We start from the raw sequence: 18,637 nt of genomic DNA, 5'->3' as shown, positions 1-18,637 counted from the left end.
TTGTGCCAGTGGGCAGGTGGGTGAGTGGTTAGATCTTCTAACTCCGTGGGGAGTTGGGAGTGTGGGCCCAGCCCTTGCTAGACACTGGTGCCTCCCTCCCTGGTGGAGCACTAGGAGGCCTGTGCAAAGTCCTTTGTGGGAGGAGAGCTACTGTGATCTGGGGCTGGTCACTATAGGACACGCTCATGTCTCACTTGCAAAGCTTTTATTGGTTTCCAGGTGCTCTGATACATGGCTTGGACTTTCCCTGCTTTGCCCCCATTCCTGTCCCAAATCTGCTGCCAAGAGCTTCCTAACAGCAGGTTCTAGGGGGATAGTGTTCTCTGCTCCCCTAGCCCAGGTCACGGGGAGCTGGGACGGTGCCATGTCCACTACCCTCTGCATCCCCCCGACTCTGTTCCCAGGACTTTGTATGGCTGTGCCAGTTCCCCTGACCCTGTGCTGCTCCTTACTGGCATCCTGTGATGGCTGCTGACTCTTGTCACTGAGTCACACATGCTGAGGGTGGCATGGTGCGTCTCCAAGGGAGGCTGCAGGAATGGCTGCTGTCAGAGCTGTGCTTGGGCCCAGTAGCCCTCTGTTGTGGGCAGCTTTTCCTTCTCTATGTGAGGATCTGCTCCTGCTGTTACCCTGGGCACTACCTGGTTTTGTTATAGATGACGTTCTCAGCTAAGGCTCCCTGGCACCAATCCTGATGCTTGGGGGGTTGCAGGGCAGGTTGAGGGGGTTCTGGCCAGGAGGGGAGCGTGACACACGAAGTGAGAGCCCGCTAGAGGGCTCGATGCAATGCAGCGTGCTGCTGGCACCTCATGCAGGGGTGCCAGCTGGGGAGTTTGGGTGCCCAAGGCATAGCTCATGCCCTCTGCCCTCCTAAGTTTGCAGGAAGGACGGCAGTGGTCATGGCAGGACTGGGGCTGGCGCTCGGCTGCTGCCCAGCGCTGGCCCCGGGCCCACCTGGGCACGTGCCCGGCTCACTGTGGAGGCCGGACCACGGAGCGATAGGCCTGCACTATCTCCTCGTCATTGGGGCAGGTGTATTTGAACTCCTTAGTTTCCTTGGCGTTGTTGAGATAGCGCCACACGCCCCGCAGGTCCTTGGGGATCCCAAAGTGGCGGTAATGCTGGCACACGACCTGTGGGCAGAAACAGGGTGAGCCCTGGCCTGGCCCTGCATGCCAGTGATGTGCCAAGGAGGGCCCAGTGGCTGGGGGCAGGGTGACAGTTTTCATGGGAACAAGCCGGGAGGGGTGGCACAGGGTAAGGGGACATCCCGGGTTCTGCACGGGGGATGCAAGGAGGAACGAGGACTGGAGGAAGACCCCATGCTGGGTGATGGGCAGAGAGGGGAGTTGCCAGGCAGATGTGGTGAACAGGGGGTGATGCAGGGTTTGGCACAGAGGAGTGAAGGGACAGGGAATGGCTTCAGGGGAGTGATGAGCTGGCACCTGGGTGGAGGTGAGGGTGCTGGGAAGCAGGGACAAGGGAAAGGGCATGGCTTCAGGATGTCCACGCTCACCTGAACAATGTTGAGCTTGGGCAGCAGGTTGCAGTCGGCTAATGTGAGCTGGTCGCCATCCAGGAAGCGGCGCTGGGTGACTGGGAGGCGTGGGTCACGGGCCAGCTCATGCTCCAGGGGGGCATTCAGGTACCCGTCCAGCTTCAGGAGAGCCTTCAGCAGGCTCCGCTGCAGCGCTGCAGGGAGGATGGGCAAAGCCAGCTGTGTCACAGCATTGCCTCGCTGCTGGCACCATCCCCAACAGCTTTGCCATGCCTGTGGTGTGACTTGCTGCTGGCCAAAGCCTGCCTACTCCACCACCATGTCCTTGTGTCCAGGTGGCATTTGCCTGCACTGTTCTTGCCTTGTCTGGGCTGGGCAAAAACTGTGAGCACCTTCCCCTGCCCACCCTAGGGAGCCCTGGCACAACTGTGCCAGGCCACATGGGCAACGGGCAGTGTGGTGGGAATGTTTGCTCGTGCCTGGAGAGGCAGGAGCAGTGACCATGGGCAGTGGAGGGCTGGAAAGGCCTGGAGTTTCCTGGCCAGGCTCTGGGGTGATGGCGTATGAAAGGCTGCATGGGGTGAGCCAGGGTGGCATGTCAGGGAGTACCCCCCAGCTCCTCACCCTCATCCTGGGCAGGCACCGGGTTCTTGATGAAGGTGGAGAACTTGTGGAAGACATCATTCCCAGCCAACCTCGACTCTTTGTACCGTGGGACCAGGCTGGGAAACCTGTGGGGATAGGGGCACAGCTGGTGCCAGACACAGATGCTGTGATCCCTCCCGCCTGCCCCCCGCAGTTTTTCAGTATTTCCTTTGCCCCTCTCAGGGCAGCACCAGGCACTGACATGGGAGGCCTCAGCTGCTCCTCCAGGAAGTCCTCGATGTTGCCGGTGTCGGTCTTGGGCTCACCATTGTAGAGCAGCACGGGTAGCTGAGCCCCTGGGGCAAAGTCCTTCAACACGTCCAGCGCCCTGTGGGAGACAAAGGTGCTCCTTGACTCCTGGCATTGCCCAGGGCTGTGTGAGGCACCTCATGTGTGCTTGATGGGGGTGTTGGGGGGGGGGGGACTAGGGCTCTGCCCAGCTCGTGCTGCTGGGGCATGACACGAGTTGCCCCCTGTGAGCCCATGTCCTGGGCAAAGGGACAAGGTGGTCCCCTGAGGCTCCTCCTGTCCCAGCGGATGCCCATGGTGGGCCTCAGCCCTGGGAAATGCCCATCAACCTCCCTCAGGGCAATGGGGGGGCAACCAGGGGGTATAACGGGCTCTAGGCATCCCACAGGGCCCACCCTTCATGCTCCAAGGTGTTGGGGACCTATCTCCCCCCCCCCCCAGCTATCTGTGTGCCAGGGCAGGCATGTCCCACCCCTGGGCCATGCCCATGGTGCTGATGCCCAGGGCTGGCAACCTTTCAGGGCACAGCAGCAGGTGCACGGCAGTGGGAAGGAGGTACCACTCACCTCTTCACATCCACAGTGGTGAGGGTGAAGGGCACCCCTTTGAGCAAGAGCACCATGAAGAGCCGCTGGCAGAAGGGGCAGTGGCCCATGCTCTCCCCATCCTCGCTTGCCTGCAGGGGACATGCAGAGCTCAGCGCCCTCCTTGAGCACCCAGCACCCAGGCAGGGCTGTGACCTGGCAGGGCAGCCTCCACCCAGGCGGGCGGGCGCAGCGGCTGAGTCAGGGTGCTGGGGGCAGAGCCTGTGCCAGCCCTGCTTGCAAAGCCTGGGCCTGGCCCCTGGCCAGAGCACGAGCTCCAGCACGGGCAGGCACCCGCTGCGCAGAGCGCAGTGCTGGCCCCCAGCCCCAGCCTGCCAGTGGGGCCACCATGCTCCACCCTGGAGCAGCCGCGTGGCACGACGGGTGGTGGCCCAGGACAGCGGGGTGGTGGGGAGGGCCCCCGTGAGCTCCTTCTACCTTCCCGCCAGACCAGTGGTGCCCAGAGGCCAGGGCTCAGCAGATGCAGGGACACCAAGGGTGGCTGTGGCAGGGGACAGCCCAGTGGTGCAGGGGCTGCATGTGCAGTTGGCCCTGGGGAGGAAACGATGATGTTGGGGGGGGAGGGTCCTGTAGTCTCTTGGCATGTTATCGGGGGGGCATGTTGTGCCCTGAGCAGCCAGATGGACCTCTTCCTCTACCCATGGGCCCAGGAAAGGGGCCCTGGGCAGGTGGCACTCCCAGCTCGATGTCCCCAGACTGAGCACCCCCAGCTCCCACAGGGCCAGAGCAGCAGCTGTGCCTTCGGCAAAGAGCCCAGAGGCACCCATGCTGTGTGCCGAGGCACTGCTGGGGGCTGCACCGGCCGGGCACTGCCATGAGCAGGGGCAACCTCAGCCCTGCCCCCCCCCCCCAAGAGCTGGTGGCCCCACAGCTGCAGTGTCTCCCCAGATGTGCCCACCAACATCCTGCACCGGCCAGGCCCAGGCCACCCTAACCTCCCACCCACCCCACACCCGTTCCTCACCTTGACGAAGAGCTGGATTTGGGGCTTCTCAGCCATGCTGGGCAGCGGCTGCTGGCCGGCGGGTGGCTGCACCGCGAGTGGCAGCGCCGGAGCCGCCCAGCTCCGCTGCCCCTCCCAGCCCACATTCCTCCCCAGGGTGCACCCGCTTCCCAACCCTGCCTGGTCCCGTGGCGGGGCCCCAGCAGCTGCGTGTGGCCTGGGTGCCAGCTCACCCTGCTGTGGGGACTGGCCTTAGAAAACGCCCCCCCCACCCCCCACCTTGGGCTGTCGGGGCCAACCCAGACAGCCCCGCCACCAGCTCTGGCCTTAGAAAACGCAAAGAGCCGGCATGGCCCCGTGTTGCCAAGCTCCCTTTGCCCAACCCAAGCTCCTGAAATCCCTCCCCAACAGGGCGCTACAAATCCTCTCTTTGGCCCTTGTCCAGCCTGACCCCTTCCCAGGGCACCCCGGCATGAGCAGCGCCAACCCCATACCCATCTCAAGCTGGCAAGCACGCAGCCTCGCTGGCTCCAGTTATTATTTTTTATTTAAAACAATCATTATTTTCACATTTCACCTTTTTTTTGTTTTTGTTTTTGTTTTTTTTTCATTTGCTAGCAATATACAGGCTCTTCCAGAGCGTTCCCACCCCTCCAGGTGCCCTGGGCTGTACGAGGCACGAGCTCACTGTGCCCACAGCTGGAGCAGCCCAGGGCCCCGCTGGCAGCCGAGGAAATGCAGAGCGGAGGTGAGGCGGCGAGCGAGGCCAAACTCAGTAAAGCAAATAGAGTTAAGGCAGCGCGCCCAGTGCCAGGGCTGGGAGATAGCAGCCACCCCTGCCCCAGGGCAACACTTTCCCTTTCCAGCCCTGCTGCCATGGGGCACCTGTCTTCGCAGCTACTCACTGGGTATCTCTGAGGCTAAGGCAGCCCTGCTTGTGCCTGGCTCCTGGACCAGCCCTGAACCCGGGGCAGGGAGGCTACTGCTGCTGCTCAGGCTGGCGAGCCAGGCTGTACCAGCATGTCATATTGGGGTTGGGGGGGAGGCGGGGGGAAGCATCTTAATTGCTCAGCCAGGGTACCAGGGTCCTGGGACCACAGTGTGACATGAGGTCAGGCCAGTTCAGGCATCTCTCTGCATTTGGGCATCTCTCTGGCGCTTCACCCTGGGTACCCGCACCCTGCAGGAGCCCCGGGGCAGCATGGCAGGAGCATTGCAGGGCCACCATGCCCCAAAGGGGGCTCTGATGGCCAGACAGAGGGCTGAGCCATGCCACCTCCCAAGGTCACACTGGGAGGCTTGCAGGTGACACTGGCCTTCCTCTCCCTGGTGGTAGACTAACCCAAGGCTGGCTCATCCTCCAGCGCAGACCCAGTCAGGAAGGCACTGTGGGCTGGGCGAGGGGGGTGGGGGGGCAGGCTGCACCCGTAGGTGGGGGACCATCAGCTAGCTGTCCCTATGCACACCAGCCAGGGCACAAGCCAGTTTCCAATATGCCATAAAAAATATATGGTCTGAAAATAGAGCTTATTCCCCCCCCCCCCCCCAAGTTTTCCCCTATTGAAAATACTGTATATTGTATCACAATCTATAGCACGTGGCATAAAGGACTGGCGAGCCCTAGGCCGGGGGGAGACACAGGTACAGCAGAGGTTCCCCCCCAAAGCCCTCCATTCAGCCCCCACCTTTCCAAGTCCCTGGATGAGCAGGGCAAAGAGACCCAGGCATGTGAACGCAGGCAGGAAGCGCTGGGCAGCTGGGTGCCCGCACAGCGCATGAGCACCCGGCGCCCAGCTGCAGCATGATGCTTTTGGCCCTGAGAGGAGCCACCCCTGGGGTCAGCAGGTGCCTGCAGACATTAAACCCGCTCTTGCAGGGCATGGACGATGCTTGAGGCAGAGGGAGGGCTGCGGGCTTGGCAAAGCCACCCCAGGGTGCTGCGAAAGCCCAGGCGCACAGGGTGGGCGGTTGGGGTCAGTGGTGCAAGAAGGACCCCTGAAGTCACAGCCCTTCTTTGGGCACAGCTCCAGGCTGCAGAGGAGGTGGCATGGAGGCTGGAGGTGGCATGCAGGCAGGAGGTGGCATGAGGCCAAGCTGCACTGGCTCAGCACCCCCCCTCCCTGAGCCAGCAGCAGGACCCTCTGCAGAAAGGAGGGGCACTGGCCGCAAGGGTGCTCCTCCTGCCCACTGCCCACCCCGGGTGGCACTGCCAGTCGAGGATGTGCCAGCAGGGGCTGCTGCTGGCTGCACACGAGCATGACCATAGCCACCTTGGTCCGTCCTTCCTTCCCCAACACTGCCTGGGCACTGCTCCCCACTGGCCAGGCTGAGGTTGGGGCCCTCAAGGCTGCCCTGTTCTTTGCCCCCACCTGATGCTATCCAACTCCCAGCTTCAAAACCAATCCTGGGGGGTAGCTCCTCCCTCTCCCAGTGCCGCCAGTAAGCCAATGCGGAAAGCAGTGCAGGTGGCTCCCATACTGGAATGGATGCTGAGGCTCTAAGAGATGAATGCTGAGGCAAGGGAGAAAAAGAAGGGGAGACACCATAAAGGTGGCACGGCAGCTGGGCAGCAGTGCCTGGTGCCCACTGCACAGCCTTGGCAGGGCACTCAGAAGAGGGAGGTGATGGCAGGCAGGAGGGCAGGTGAAGGGCATGGGGAGGAGGGACATGGTTGGGGGCAGAGGGGAGAAACAGCTGGTGCCAGCTTGTGAAATACCCTGTGAAATGCCCCTCTGCCCCACCACGTGCCCCTCTGGGAAGGTGTCGGTGCCCAGCCTCAGGGACAGAGCCATGTGCCCACGGCACCCAGAGTGAGCCTTCCTGCAGCAGGAGAGGGTGCAGGAAAAGGCATGACAAAGAGCCAGGCTGGGGCTGGCGAGTGCTGGTGCTGGGCACTAGCCCAGGGAGGCCCTGGGCAAGGTGCAGAGCCAGGCACCCCACGGAGCCGAGCTGGCCCACAGAGCTGTGTGCTGGGGCGAGCGGGTCCTCGAGGCTGCCCAGCTGGCAGGGTGCAGCAGGGAGCCACGGCCGCGAAGCACCCGCAGGCTCAGGCTGCGTCCAGGGACCCAGACTGCTCTACCTGGCAGAAAAGTGTCCAGGCAGTATGCAGCTGGCAGGGCCAAGACGCCCATCTCTCGCAGGCTCAAGGTCACTGGTGACATCCCATGGGCAGTGCCGGTAACAGAGACCAAACACAGGTAAAGCACAAAGCACAGCTTCTGCCCCTCATGGTGCTGGGACGGCTGGCATGGTGCCCCTGAGCCCGGTACGGTGCCGGGTGAAGTGCCAAGCCATGAAGGGGTGATGGAAACACAGGCAAAGCAGCAGTCCTTCCTCTCTGACCTTCCTGGCAACATCCGGGCAGGCCTGGGGTGGCAGTAGGGCAGAGACGTCCCCACTGCTGGCAGTCCCTCGGGGTGGGTACAAACATGGGTGTCCAAAGGCAACACTCACTGGCCTCTTCCCCACCACAAGACGTGCAGGGCTCGTGGCACCAACTCAAAGCCGCATCCTTCGCTTCACAGTCTCTGTCCGTGGCATGCGCCAGCCGAGCAAATCGGCTGAGGATGGCAGCCCCCTGCGCCATCTGGGGACACTGCCCCATAGCTGAAGGGGACGAAGGCCGGCCCAGCAGGCAGGGGTTCCCAGGGTCCGTCCAGGCTGGCACTGCACCCGCCGTCCGTCCTCCCTGTCACACTCCTCCGGCCATGGGCAGAAGGGCCTGGCCTCCCCCCAGGGCAGGCGGAGACGGCCGCTGGATGCCTCCGTGTGATGGGGGGGCGAAAGAGGGGAGAGGCGAAAAGGGTTCAGTGGCTTCAAAGCCGGGGGACTCGGTTCCCCCCTCGGGTCCTCAGCACAGTGTGTCCGTGTTGAATGAGAGCTGAGCCTGTGGAGAGGGAGACCGGGGAGCGCTCAGGGGCCAGGAACGGGTTTTAAGGCACCCCCTGGCTCTGCCCAGGGGCAGAGGGGCGCAGCAAGTCCTGGGGACGATCCTAGGGCAAGGATCTGGTTGGGATGGTGGAGGGGTTCCCTGCAGCCTCCCTTCCCGGGGAGCATCCTTGTGCCTGCCTCTGTCCTCAAAGGGTCATGGTTTCCCAGGACAAGCCTCTGGGCAGGGGCTGTGTCACCCAGCAGGACACCAGGGCTTGGCTACAATGCCCCATGGCAGGCTGCATCAGCTTGGACTAGGGAAACCCACGTGCTTCCTCCCTGGCCCCGCAAGGCCAGTGCTGCGACGGCCTCTCACCCTCTCCTCCTCGAAGCTGATGAGGCCTTCGTCATCAGTCTCCAGATCCTCCTGCTCCTCCACTACAAGGGCCCGCAGCTCTGTGGGGGCCGCCCGTGGGCGCAGCAGGCTGAGCACTCGCTCCAGGGGTGACTGCAGGGCACAGCTGGGGCTCGTCTCCTGCTGCTCCAGGTTGTCACTTTGCTTCTTGGCAAAATTCACAAACACCTGGCAGGAAAGGGGGTGAGCAGCTACCAGAGATGCCAGGTGGACTCCCGCCCTGGGCTGCCCCTCACCTGGCATCTCTACCCCACAGCCCCAGGGCAATCTCACCTACAGACCATGCACTGGCTCAGATCCCAAGGGAGGCCTCTGCCAGGTACTTTGGCACTGGAGCCTCAGGCATGGCCACCTTCCCTGTAAACGCCCACCCAGCCACCTGCGCTGTCCCAGGCCTCACGTTGTCCAGGGTGGTCTGGCTGACAGAATAGTCTTCAATGCCCAGCACATCCACCACCTGCTCCATCTTGCTGAAGACCTGTGCCAGTGAGATTTGGTCTGATTTGAGCTGGTACTGGGCCTTGGTGTGGTGCCGCTCCTGCAGGGGACAGTGAGGTCAGGTCTGAGCCTCCACATGCCCAAACACCATTTCATTACACCGCAAGAAGAAAGAGGGACACAGAGGTGTCCTAGATGAAGGAATGGCATGAGGCCATTGATCCCCATGGGAGACGAAGGGTGCCGTCACCTCAACACGTGGGCTGGCAGAAGGTGGCACTGTTACTGCAAGGAAGCTCACCTTAAGGATGGCCTCGGGGAAGTTGCGGTTGAAGAACCTCACCACCTCCTTGACGTTGAGGCTGGACTTGGTCCGCACGGTGATCATGTAGCCATCTCCAAACCTAGGCAGAGACAAGTGAGGTCACGGGGTAACCTGCCTCTGCACCCGGGCCTCTATAAGAGGACTGACTCCATGGAAACCTGCACACTGACGACGAGGCTCACCTGGCAGTGACTAAGATGGTACCGGGACGGTCGAGCACTAGCATAGACTGCCCAGATTCCCTTACCCACCCTCAGAAGCAGCACCCATGCAAAAGGCACGTATCTTGTCACGGGAATCATGCTGCTACCCTGCCACGTGGGAACCTGGCACCCTCCTGCACTATGCACTAGCAGATGGGTGCTAGACCCTCACCAGGCTCTTACCTGTTTTTCAAGTGCTGGATGCTGCCAAGACATTTGAGTCGCCCGTTCACCATGATGGCCAGGCGGGTGCAGAGTGCCTCGCACTCCTCCATGCTGGGGAGACAGCACAGGGTTGAGCAGGGTGAGAAGAAGCAACATGGCATGGGCAGATAGGACAATGCCCATCTACCAGAGGATGTGGCACGGGACTTGGCAGGGGGGGAGATGGGGAGCTGAGCTCCTCAGGCCTTCATCCCTGGCACCATGGCATTGCCATCCATGATGGGAGAAAGAAACAGGATTTTCTGGGCTTGTGCCCAGCTCCCTCACTAGCGCCTGCCCCCGTGGGATGAACAGCCCTCCTCCCTCCTGGCCTCTCAACCATGTCACACGCTAGGGTGCCTGGAGGAATTGTGGGCCAAACCTGAAGCCCCTCAGACCTGTGGGACGTGAGCACCACGGAGCGGCCTGTTTTGATGACGTCCAGGATGAGGTTCCAAAGGAAGCGCCGTGCCTTGGGGTCCATCCCTGTCGTGGGCTCATCCTGTAGGAAGGAGAGTACCTCAGCTACACCAGCCACCCCCAGGGGATCCAGCCACATCCCAGGATATGGGATGGAGCAAAGTATGGCTCTGACAGAGCCAACCCCCAATATGGGGTATTTCACAGGATGCCTGCAGAGGCCAGGCCCTCACCAGGAAGATGAAGGATGGGTAGCCTATCAGTGCTATGGCCGTGGACAGCTTCCTCTTGTTGCCTCCGCTGTAGGTGCTGGCAGGTTTGTCGGCATACTTGGTCAGCTCTAGCTTCTTCAGTGCCCATTTGACCACCTGCAGGGTGCAAAGAGCTGCTGTCATGCTGCCCAGGCCCCAGAATGCCTCTGCATGGCCACAGGGCAGGCAGAGAGCTGGCAGCAGGCAGTGGGTGAGTGGTCGGGCCCTGTAGTGCAGGCCAGTAGCCAAGGATGCAAGCGATCCAGCAGCTGGCACGGTCAGGGAATGGCCACAGGTAACGGAGCCCTGATGGCAGCCCCTTGTCCAGCTGCAAGTGTCTATGGGCCCCAGCACCCCATATGGGAGCACCGCTTGGGTGGCACTGCCCTTCAGCAAGCAGCAGGCACCGCTGCAAAGGGCAGACAGCAGCAGCTCAGAGCCCCTTGGTGCCTGGTGAGATGCCATTTCCAGAGCAGCCCATGCCACAGTGCCAGCCCTTGGGATGCTGGCAGACATGCTCTGCCCAAAGTCATACCCGCTCCTCGTCCTTCCAGGGAATACCACGCAGGCGGGTGTAGAGCTCCAGGTGCTCCTGGGCCGTCAGCTCATCAAAAAGTGCATCAAACTGCGGGCAATAGCCCAAGCTTTGTTGGACCTGCAGGAGCTCTTTCAGGATGCTGTGGGGAGAGGACAGAGGTGCCATGGGGAGAAGGAACTGCTGAGCCAGGGTGTTTTCCCTTTTGGGAACACCCCCTTGTTCATCTTCCTTTCACAGGCCTTTATATTGGAACACCTTCTAGCCCTTCAGCCACAATAGGCAGCACTGGCTGAGGCTCAGCATCACTTGCCACCTTGCAGGCGATGGGTCGGTCCAGCAGGACACAGGGTTGCAGAGTCCTGCTGAGCTGTACGGGCAGATTCACAGTGCCTTTTCCCCGGGAGACCCCGAAATGGGTCTCATCCTGGCCCCAGGACAGCGGGCACTCCCCAACCTCCCATCCTGCCTGTACCTGTGTCCATTAACAAACGCCTCTCCACCCGTGGTGCTCTCGTCCCCTGTAAGCATCTTGAAGGTGGTTGTCTTCCCTGCGCCGTTGACACCCAGCAGCCCAAAGCACTCTCCAGGCCGGACGCCCACGCATAGCCGGTCCACAGCCAGGATGCGACCAATCTTGCGGGACTTGTACACCTTGCACAGGGAAAGCACGAGGTGCTTGCCCTGCTGCAAGGGCAACACTGGGCACCAAGCCCAGTGCGCCCCAGCCCCAACCCACATTCCTTGGGTTGGAAAAGCTCTGAGTTTTCTTTTTGTGGCCCCAGAGATTCCTCAGCTCCATTCCTGGGGCCAGCAGATGCCCAGAGAGCCCAGGGCAGGCCAGAGGCTGCCTTACCTTGGTGAGGTTCTCAATCTTCAGCATGTCATTGTCGGCGTCGCCACGCAGGACACGGTGCCGCTCGTTGGCCACATCAATATCATCTTCAATGGGCTTGGTGGAGACGGGCAGTCGCCTGCCGGAGGGTGTGAGGAGTAGGGTGGGGATGCAGAACCAGCAGAGACACCATGGGTGCTGCCTTTCTCTGTCCTTCCCGGGAGGTGAATGCTGGGGATGGGTCGTTTCCCCAGCTCGCACCTCCCAGAAGGGATAACTTGACCCCGACAGGTCCCAAAAGCAAAGCTTTTCCCCACTTTGAAGAGCTGGAAAGTTTGCATCCCAGAAGGATCAGCCCCACTTCACTCTGCCTCGCGCTCCCTCTCCCATACTCACTGCGGTTTCCGGAAGAAGTTATATTGGCACATGATGGTGATGAAGAAGCCAACAAAGCCTTCAATTGTCATGGCAACCAGGCCACGTGTCACAATGTCCCATTCAAAGGGTGACTTCATTTTATCGAACTGCCCTGGGTGGGATGAAGAGGACAGAGGGGGTCGGACTGGCAGTTACTGAGTAAGACATGCAGCTAATGTGGCCTCCTGATGCAGCTGGACCAAGAGGCTCACTGTGACAGCTCCTCTCTGGAGGACGAGGACACCAACCCATCCGCCTGGGCAGGGTGAAACAGGGGATCCTTGTCTCACAGGCTATACAAAATCTAAAAAAGTCCTCCTGAAGGAGCAGGAAATAGTCATAGTGGGAACTGCTGCAGGGACTGCGTTCCCAGGACATGCCAACATGTGGCCTTCCAATAACCCACCCTCCCTTGCCCGCATGCCCCAGCCCTGCAAAGAGACTTTGGGTCTGACTAACTACTGGTCAGCGTCACTGGCCACATGCACAGCTACCTCCGGGTGTGCAGGACAGCTACCAGAGCATCTCAGAGAAAACAATGTTGGCTTTCCCAACCAAGAGGGCTGAGTTTAACCCCATCCACCAAGGTAAAAACACTCAAACTGGGGAGAACTATTCCTCTTGCCAGAGGCTCAGCTGCAAAACAACCAGGCAGGAGCAGCCCTTAGTGCAACACCACTGTCACTACTTCTTGAGCTGGCCCATGATGAGGCAACAGTATCCCCAGCAAGTGAGGCAGGGGCCCGGAGGGCAGATCTGCTCCTGTGTCTGCCTCCTTCACCTCCTGGGCCTGGTGCTGTAGCTGCCTCAGGCTTTTTGGTCCTGCTGGCACTGCAGCTGATCAGAACAAGACTGTTCTTTTACAGCCTGCTTGCTGTTAAAATCGCCTTGCAACTTTTCAACTTCAATTGGGTGAACTAAACCGACTGAGAATGACTATTTGATGGATTTGTCAGATCCAGCACCACGAGATGGGTGACCTCAACTATGTCTTTTCCTGACCCCCAGTCTAGTTCACATCCTCTGGCTTTTTGCTCCAGGTTGTTCTGAGTATTGGGAAGAGCCCATCAGGGCAGGTGGAGGGGATGTGCTGACACAGTGGTCCCTTCCAGGCCCACATGTGCTAAAAGGAAGGAAGGAGGGAGCAAGAGGTCATACCGATCTTGGCATAGTATTCGTTGATGTACTCGTTATAGGCCATCTCCATCAAGCCATGGCCCAGGTTGTAGTTAGGGAATACAAGGAAGCAGCTCTTCAAGTAGCTGTTCACCACCTTCAAATCCTGTGGGGATGGGCAGAGAGGACATGACGTTCAGAAAAACCTGTAAGGACTGAGTGCACGGGAGGAGCAGGATCCTCAACAAGATGTAACTTGGTCTGATTTCATAGCTGGCCTTGCTTTGAGCAGGGTTTTGGAGTAGAGTCCTCCTGAGGTCCTGTCCAACCTGAGTTGTCCTATGATCTGACAGCCATCACCACCCTGGCGGCAGGCAGACACCCTGCTCTGGGTTGGAAAGAACCACAGAAGCAGCATGTTTCCTCCAGCCACTATGCTGGAGCCACAGGCTTTCTCATGGCATGGCAGGCCCAGTGACCTGGCTCCCTGGGCCCTGGCTGGGGCATCCCCCCCTCACCAAGTTGGGGGAGACATCTTTTCCCTTCCTGGTGGCCCCGGCTGGAGCTGTGAGACCCCTACCTTGTCGTGCTCAAAGAGCTGCAGCAGGAACGTGGCAACAGTGGCTGTGATGCCAATGAAGAGGTTGATGACTATCAAGAAGACATAGGCAGAACTGGGCACCTCAAACCAGAAGGAGGCAGGGTACATGATGGGGGTGATGGACCAACTGGGGAGACAAGTGGCAGAAGTTCATGTGAGTGTGGCAGGAGAGGCACTGGGTTAGTCACATGCTCACTACCATGTGGCAGCACCAATCAGTGAGCTTCAGGATTGCCTATCTCCCAGCCCAGTCCTCTCCAGGGTCTCCCACCCCACAGCCCAAAGCTTCCAGCCCACCAGCTGTGGGAGCTGCAGAAAACTGCCAGATGGGCAGCCCCAGGGCCAGATCCTGGCCATTTAGTCACAGAGCAGGTGGGGCATTAGAAGGACCTCACCAGCAGGTCCTGGCCCCCTGCCTTCCTCCCTTACTCACCTCCTCTGAGCAACCTACCCATAGAGCAGAAAGAGTGAGAGGACAGCAGGGAAGTTGGTGGGAGATGTGTACGCTGGGAGGTCGAACACAAAAAGGATAATGATGCAGCACGTGGCTGGCACCAGATAGTTAAGCTGAAAAGGAGAGAAACTTCTGTGATTCTCCGTTTGCTTGCCCTGGCCCTGGGGGACTCAACTGCTGGGCTTGCTTGCCCTGCTCACCATATCCCACACATAGTTGGCCAACCAGTAGATGACAGGGTCGCAGCCGCTCACAAACTGCAGATGTTTGGCCTTGGTGGCCTTTTCAGCAACCAGGAACACCACAAAGCTGGCCGGCACGAAGGACATGGCTACGATGATGAAGATGGCAATCACCACGTCTGTGCCTTGCAGGCTGCATTGGGGAGCAAGGTGGAGGAGAGCACAGATCACATCACTCTCAGCTGCCTGGGAAAAGGCCACAAAGGCCACCTGTCCCAGCTTGGGACAATTGCTGTACACTGGGCAAGGGTACAGCACAGACACCCCCACGTCACACCCGTAACTTTGTGTTTCCCCATGCAAATCACATCGGGGAGCTCCCTCCCCTTCTACATGATGGACACCCTCCCTCAAACCAGCATGTGGGACGTACAGGTAATCCAGAGACAGGCTGGCACTAGTCTTGTTCATGGGGTGGTTGGTCACCGTGATACCTACAGAAAGGCCCAGGAGGAAAACACAGGAGTGTGACAGTTAGCTCAGGATAGAAAATTTTACTCACCGCCTCGGGCCTGCCTTGCTTCTGAGGACAAGCTTCCTTCTCTGCAGCCAGTGCAGAAGCTGAGCTGCTTAAAGCAACTGAGCAGGTCAGGCCAAGTCCTCCCTCTCGTAAGCTGGCAGCAGAGCATTTTTCAAGACCATTTTTCACATGTTTGCAAGACCAGAAGCCAGCAGGTAGCATCTTGGGAGGTACCAACTCAGACCCTGTCTAGCCTAGATCTCAAACCACACACATCTGAGACGGGTGAACCCTGGCTCCAAACGGGCAGTAGCCTGCTTAGGCTGAGGAGCAACATTTCACTTCAGACCCTTGTTAAACCATGCCCTAAAGCTATTCCTGACATGCTTCCACTCTTAAATGCCTGCAGGCCCTCACCGTAAGAAGCGGGGTTGCCTTTGCTCTTGGGCAAGTTGGCCCGCAGGATGGCATTGTTGAGTGCATTGAGGTAGGTGGGCATGCTGTGGTAGCCCTTGTTGTTGTAGAAGACCTAGAGAAGCAGAGAAGAATGCTGGGAAGTGGCAGGAAAGCTGGGCCCCTGGCAGATGTGCTGGATTGGGAGGGTTGAGACAGGATGGAATGGGACAGGACACGACAACATGGGATGGGATGGCGGCGGCCACAGGGCAGGCTTCCTGTGCGCAAGACTGCAGGGAGAGTGGGTCCCTACAGACCATGCTGGGCCCAACAGGCTGATGTGGGAGTACCGCTAAGCACACCGTGGAGTTAGGGCACCACCGCAGATCCCTCAGAGGAGAGGCCTGCCTTAGAGGGGGGGATGAATGGACCCCACCATGCCGCCAGTGCAGCTTTCCCCCTTCTCCTCCCCATCTGTGCCAGGGTCACTGCCACCTATCGATCTCCCCCGCTGCCCTGGGGCCAGGCCAGGCTGCCCCATGGCTCAGCATGGTCCTACCTGGGCTGTTCTCCGGACGGCTATCTTGCGCACCGTGGCAGGAGCCCTGGCCCCAAAGGAGGCCGGGATGGATTTCTGGACGTTGCCAAAGGTGAGCGCCCCATACCTGTGGAACAAGGCACCAGTGAGAAGCTGTGAACATTCTCCCCTAGGTCCACAAGCAAAGCAACACTCATCCAGCTCTCCTGGCTCCAGCTGGTCCCCTACTCTGATCTCCACAAGGACCCCGTTCCCCCCAAGCCTGCTGCTCCAAGAGCACAAGGAAGATCTCTCCCACCCTCCCTCTTGCCTGTGCAGCCGGAAGCGGTCCGAGGTGTAGAGCAGGTACTCAGAGACATTGCGCCCGGTGATGTCCGCCAGGATGTCCCCTGTCACCACCTTCATCTGCGGGGGATGCCCTCCCACGCCGCTGGGGCAGGAGAAGCCAGTCCCCTGCATGGAGCACGTGCACTTGATGGGCTCGTGGATAATTTGGGGCAAGGCTGGGGCTGAGGTGACAGTCTCTGAGGAGCAGAGAAAGGCAGCTCAAAGCACAGCTCTAACCAGAACCACCTCATCAGCCTCCAGTCACAGGGGCTGCTTGGGGCAACACCAGGGCAAGAAGGGATCGAGATGGACATGTCAGGGCAATCTGCAGCACACGCAGTCAAGAGATCCTGGCTGAGCAGGGAGAGATCACTCTGCTCTACAAGGGCTAGCTCCCACTGGGCCAGAGCCTAGTCTTTTGAGAGGTCTTTTGGGTCCCAGTGACAGAGAGGGGCCAAAAAACAGACATGAAGAAAACTCTGGAGCAGACGTGGGATGGAAACAATTCAGATGGAGGCTGTGAACTGAGTCTGGAGAAGGCAAAGCAGCCATTTATCCAGCTAGGGACCGAGCAGTCGGTCCAGTAATGGTGACACAAGGCTGGCCATGAGACATTGGATGGCATGACTAGCCCAGCGAGCTCACCCAGGACTGCTGGAAGCTGATAGCAGAGAGGTGCGCCAAGGGTAACACCAGCCCTAAGCCAGCAGCATAGCTGAGCAATACTCTGCAAGGGCCAGGCCAAACCGTGCCTGAGGGCCACTTTCAGGGGTCCCTGAACTGCTTCCGTGAGGGAGATAAATCACCTCTCCTGGAGATGAACCCAGGGCCTGGACAGACCTGGGCACCAGGCCCAGGCTCTGGTGATACCTTTGATGGCAGAGGAGAAGGTTGTGGAGTTCCAGGCACGGAGCAGGTCCTCATCCACTGAGACAGGATAGTCCGAGGGGGCTGGGGAAGGAGGTGGTGGCACGAAGTTGGAGAGCGGCAGGCCCTGCGTGAAGGAGTCAATGCACATAGCATCGAAGTACTTGGCTGCCAGCATTTTGGACTCGTTGCTGTTGAGGTTCAGGGTCTGCATGGGCTGGTCCAGCGTGTTGTTGAAGGCTGTCTTGAGCACGCATGTGGCGCCCACGCCTGAGGGCAGGTGGAAGGTGTTCACCAGTTGCTGGGGGCTGGCATCAGGAGACAGCCTGATGCTGCAGGGAGAGAAGAGCAGGTGAAGAGGAGCTAGAAGCAAGGGGCATCCCTGAGGAGATATGAGACTTGCCACCTCAGTCCTTTTCTGCTGGGCAAGTCCCTGGGGCCTCTACGGACCACAGCTGTATTAGCCTGGGCACCCTGGCTGTACAGCCCTCAGTGTCCCTGCAGTCTGGACCTGGCACAAGACGAGCTGCCAGGCGCAACCAGCACCAGCGTGAGGGTTGGCACCACTCCCAGGGACTCACCCTGGGGAAGGATGGTGGGTGATTTCTGCATGGGACATGGCACTGGCCATGGCTGAGCTCCAAGCCCAAGCCAGCTTCAGTGCCAGACCAACTGTGGGCTCCCCTCCCTGCTCCCTGCACACCAGTGTGGTCCTGGCAAGGCACTGCAGCAAGGGATGGGGACAGGGACAGGGATAAGCCACAGGATGCTACTCTTCAGGTAGCGGCAGGCTCTCACCGGTACTCATGCCGCTCCTCGTTGGCATAAGGAATGAAGTTGCCCTTGGGTTGCGTGTAGTTGTGGTACTGAGATGGCGAGAGGATGAGGGGAGGCAGGTCTCCTGCAGGGTCAAAGGGAAGAACCTGTTCGCACCAACACCACCACCTCCCTCGCAGAAAGACTGGCCAAACTCCCCACGAGCCTCTGCCTTGACCCCCTCCCATCACCCAGCAGCTTCACCACCATCCAAACTGGAAAAGGCAGAGGAGGCTACCAGGAGCCCACAGCATTTGGGTCTGCAATGCTGGTGAGACTCAGCTCATGCAGGGACAGTCGGAGCAGCAGGGTGGGAAAGATGCCCTTGTTCCTGAGCTGCTGGAACAGCTTCCAAAGATGGAGGATGACAGATGCTTGGCCTGGCTCTGGGGCACAAATCTGGGCACCGGAGAGGGGACAGGGGCAAGCATCCCCTTTTCCTCCTGACCCCTCTGGCACTAGAGTTTGTAGGCACCTATTTCGGGCACAGAGAGTGCCACAGTCATGGCCACACAGACGAAGAAGGCGGGCAGGAGGATCTGCGAGAAGAGGGCCTTGGTGTTGCGCTTGGCACAATGGAAGCGTTTGACGATCAGCCCATGGAACTGCCGCAACTTCAGCCACGACCCCTCCAGCTTAAAGCTCCCCTGTCCTGCCAGGTCATGGTCCTCCGCCTCCACATCAGCTTCTTGATCTGGAGTAAGGAGACAGCAAGGAGGGAAGGAGGACATGAGCAGGCCAATTTGAGAAGCACCTGAGCAGCATAAGGGATTAGCACTGTTAGGAAGTGGGGTGGATGGGTCTCAGGTGTGGGGACACAGCGAGGCAGCAAGCTTGGGGCTGGGACTCCAAGAGCTCAGCTGGGATGCTGCATCCACCCCTGATCTGCCTTCCTGGTGACCCAAATTTGGTAATCCTCAGGGTGATACACAGCTCTGGCAGAGGAAGAATGTCACATCTTTAAATT

General features: G+C 59.7%; 2 protein-coding genes across 11 annotated transcripts in view; both read right to left on the bottom strand.

Moving 5' to 3' along the window:
* Positions 1 to 189: 189 nt before the first annotated feature.
* On the bottom strand, positions 190 to 4,074 carry CLIC3 (chloride intracellular channel 3). Its single transcript, XM_068915065.1, has 6 exons — positions 3,962 to 4,074; positions 2,959 to 3,068; positions 2,346 to 2,471; positions 2,123 to 2,229; positions 1,517 to 1,692; positions 190 to 1,133 (listed from the first exon to the last, which is right to left on the bottom strand). The coding sequence occupies exons 1-6, from the start codon at positions 3,995 to 3,997 to the stop codon at positions 972 to 974; spliced, it is 717 nt and encodes a 238-aa protein (XP_068771166.1). The 5' UTR covers positions 3,998 to 4,074; the 3' UTR covers positions 190 to 971.
* A 395-nt stretch (positions 4,075 to 4,469) lies between these two features.
* The window catches only part of ABCA2 (ATP binding cassette subfamily A member 2), a 46,464-nt gene continuing 32,296 nt past the window's right edge, over positions 4,470 to 18,637 (bottom strand). For all 10 annotated transcript variants that reach the window (XM_068914686.1, XM_068914687.1, XM_068914693.1 and 7 more), the window contains 22 exons: positions 18,146 to 18,364; positions 17,653 to 17,755; positions 16,858 to 17,186; positions 15,971 to 16,184; positions 15,682 to 15,787; positions 15,144 to 15,255; positions 14,640 to 14,700; positions 14,225 to 14,399; positions 14,022 to 14,137; positions 13,550 to 13,697; positions 13,012 to 13,135; positions 11,833 to 11,965; positions 11,458 to 11,575; positions 11,077 to 11,255; positions 10,602 to 10,743; positions 10,049 to 10,183; positions 9,794 to 9,897; positions 9,375 to 9,467; positions 8,965 to 9,067; positions 8,626 to 8,763; positions 8,187 to 8,393; positions 4,470 to 7,826 (listed from right to left, as the gene is read on the bottom strand). In XM_068914686.1, coding sequence (XP_068770787.1) covers positions 7,791 to 7,826; positions 8,187 to 8,393; positions 8,626 to 8,763; positions 8,965 to 9,067; positions 9,375 to 9,467; positions 9,794 to 9,897; positions 10,049 to 10,183; positions 10,602 to 10,743; positions 11,077 to 11,255; positions 11,458 to 11,575; positions 11,833 to 11,965; positions 13,012 to 13,135; positions 13,550 to 13,697; positions 14,022 to 14,137; positions 14,225 to 14,399; positions 14,640 to 14,700; positions 15,144 to 15,255; positions 15,682 to 15,787; positions 15,971 to 16,184; positions 16,858 to 17,186; positions 17,653 to 17,755; positions 18,146 to 18,364 — 3,095 coding nt within the window. In that variant the 3' untranslated portion in view covers positions 4,470 to 7,790. The remainder of the gene's footprint in view (positions 7,827 to 8,186; positions 8,394 to 8,625; positions 8,764 to 8,964; positions 9,068 to 9,374; positions 9,468 to 9,793; positions 9,898 to 10,048; positions 10,184 to 10,601; positions 10,744 to 11,076; positions 11,256 to 11,457; positions 11,576 to 11,832; positions 11,966 to 13,011; positions 13,136 to 13,549; positions 13,698 to 14,021; positions 14,138 to 14,224; positions 14,400 to 14,639; positions 14,701 to 15,143; positions 15,256 to 15,681; positions 15,788 to 15,970; positions 16,185 to 16,857; positions 17,187 to 17,652; positions 17,756 to 18,145; positions 18,365 to 18,637) is intronic.

The sequence above is a fragment of the Struthio camelus genome, chromosome 20 (genome assembly GCF_040807025.1).
Source record: "Struthio camelus isolate bStrCam1 chromosome 20, bStrCam1.hap1, whole genome shotgun sequence".
Classification (NCBI taxonomy): Eukaryota; Metazoa; Chordata; class Aves; order Struthioniformes; family Struthionidae; genus Struthio; species Struthio camelus.
The sequence above is the reverse complement of the archived record's forward strand: the minus strand, read 5'-3'. Positions and strand labels throughout refer to the sequence as shown.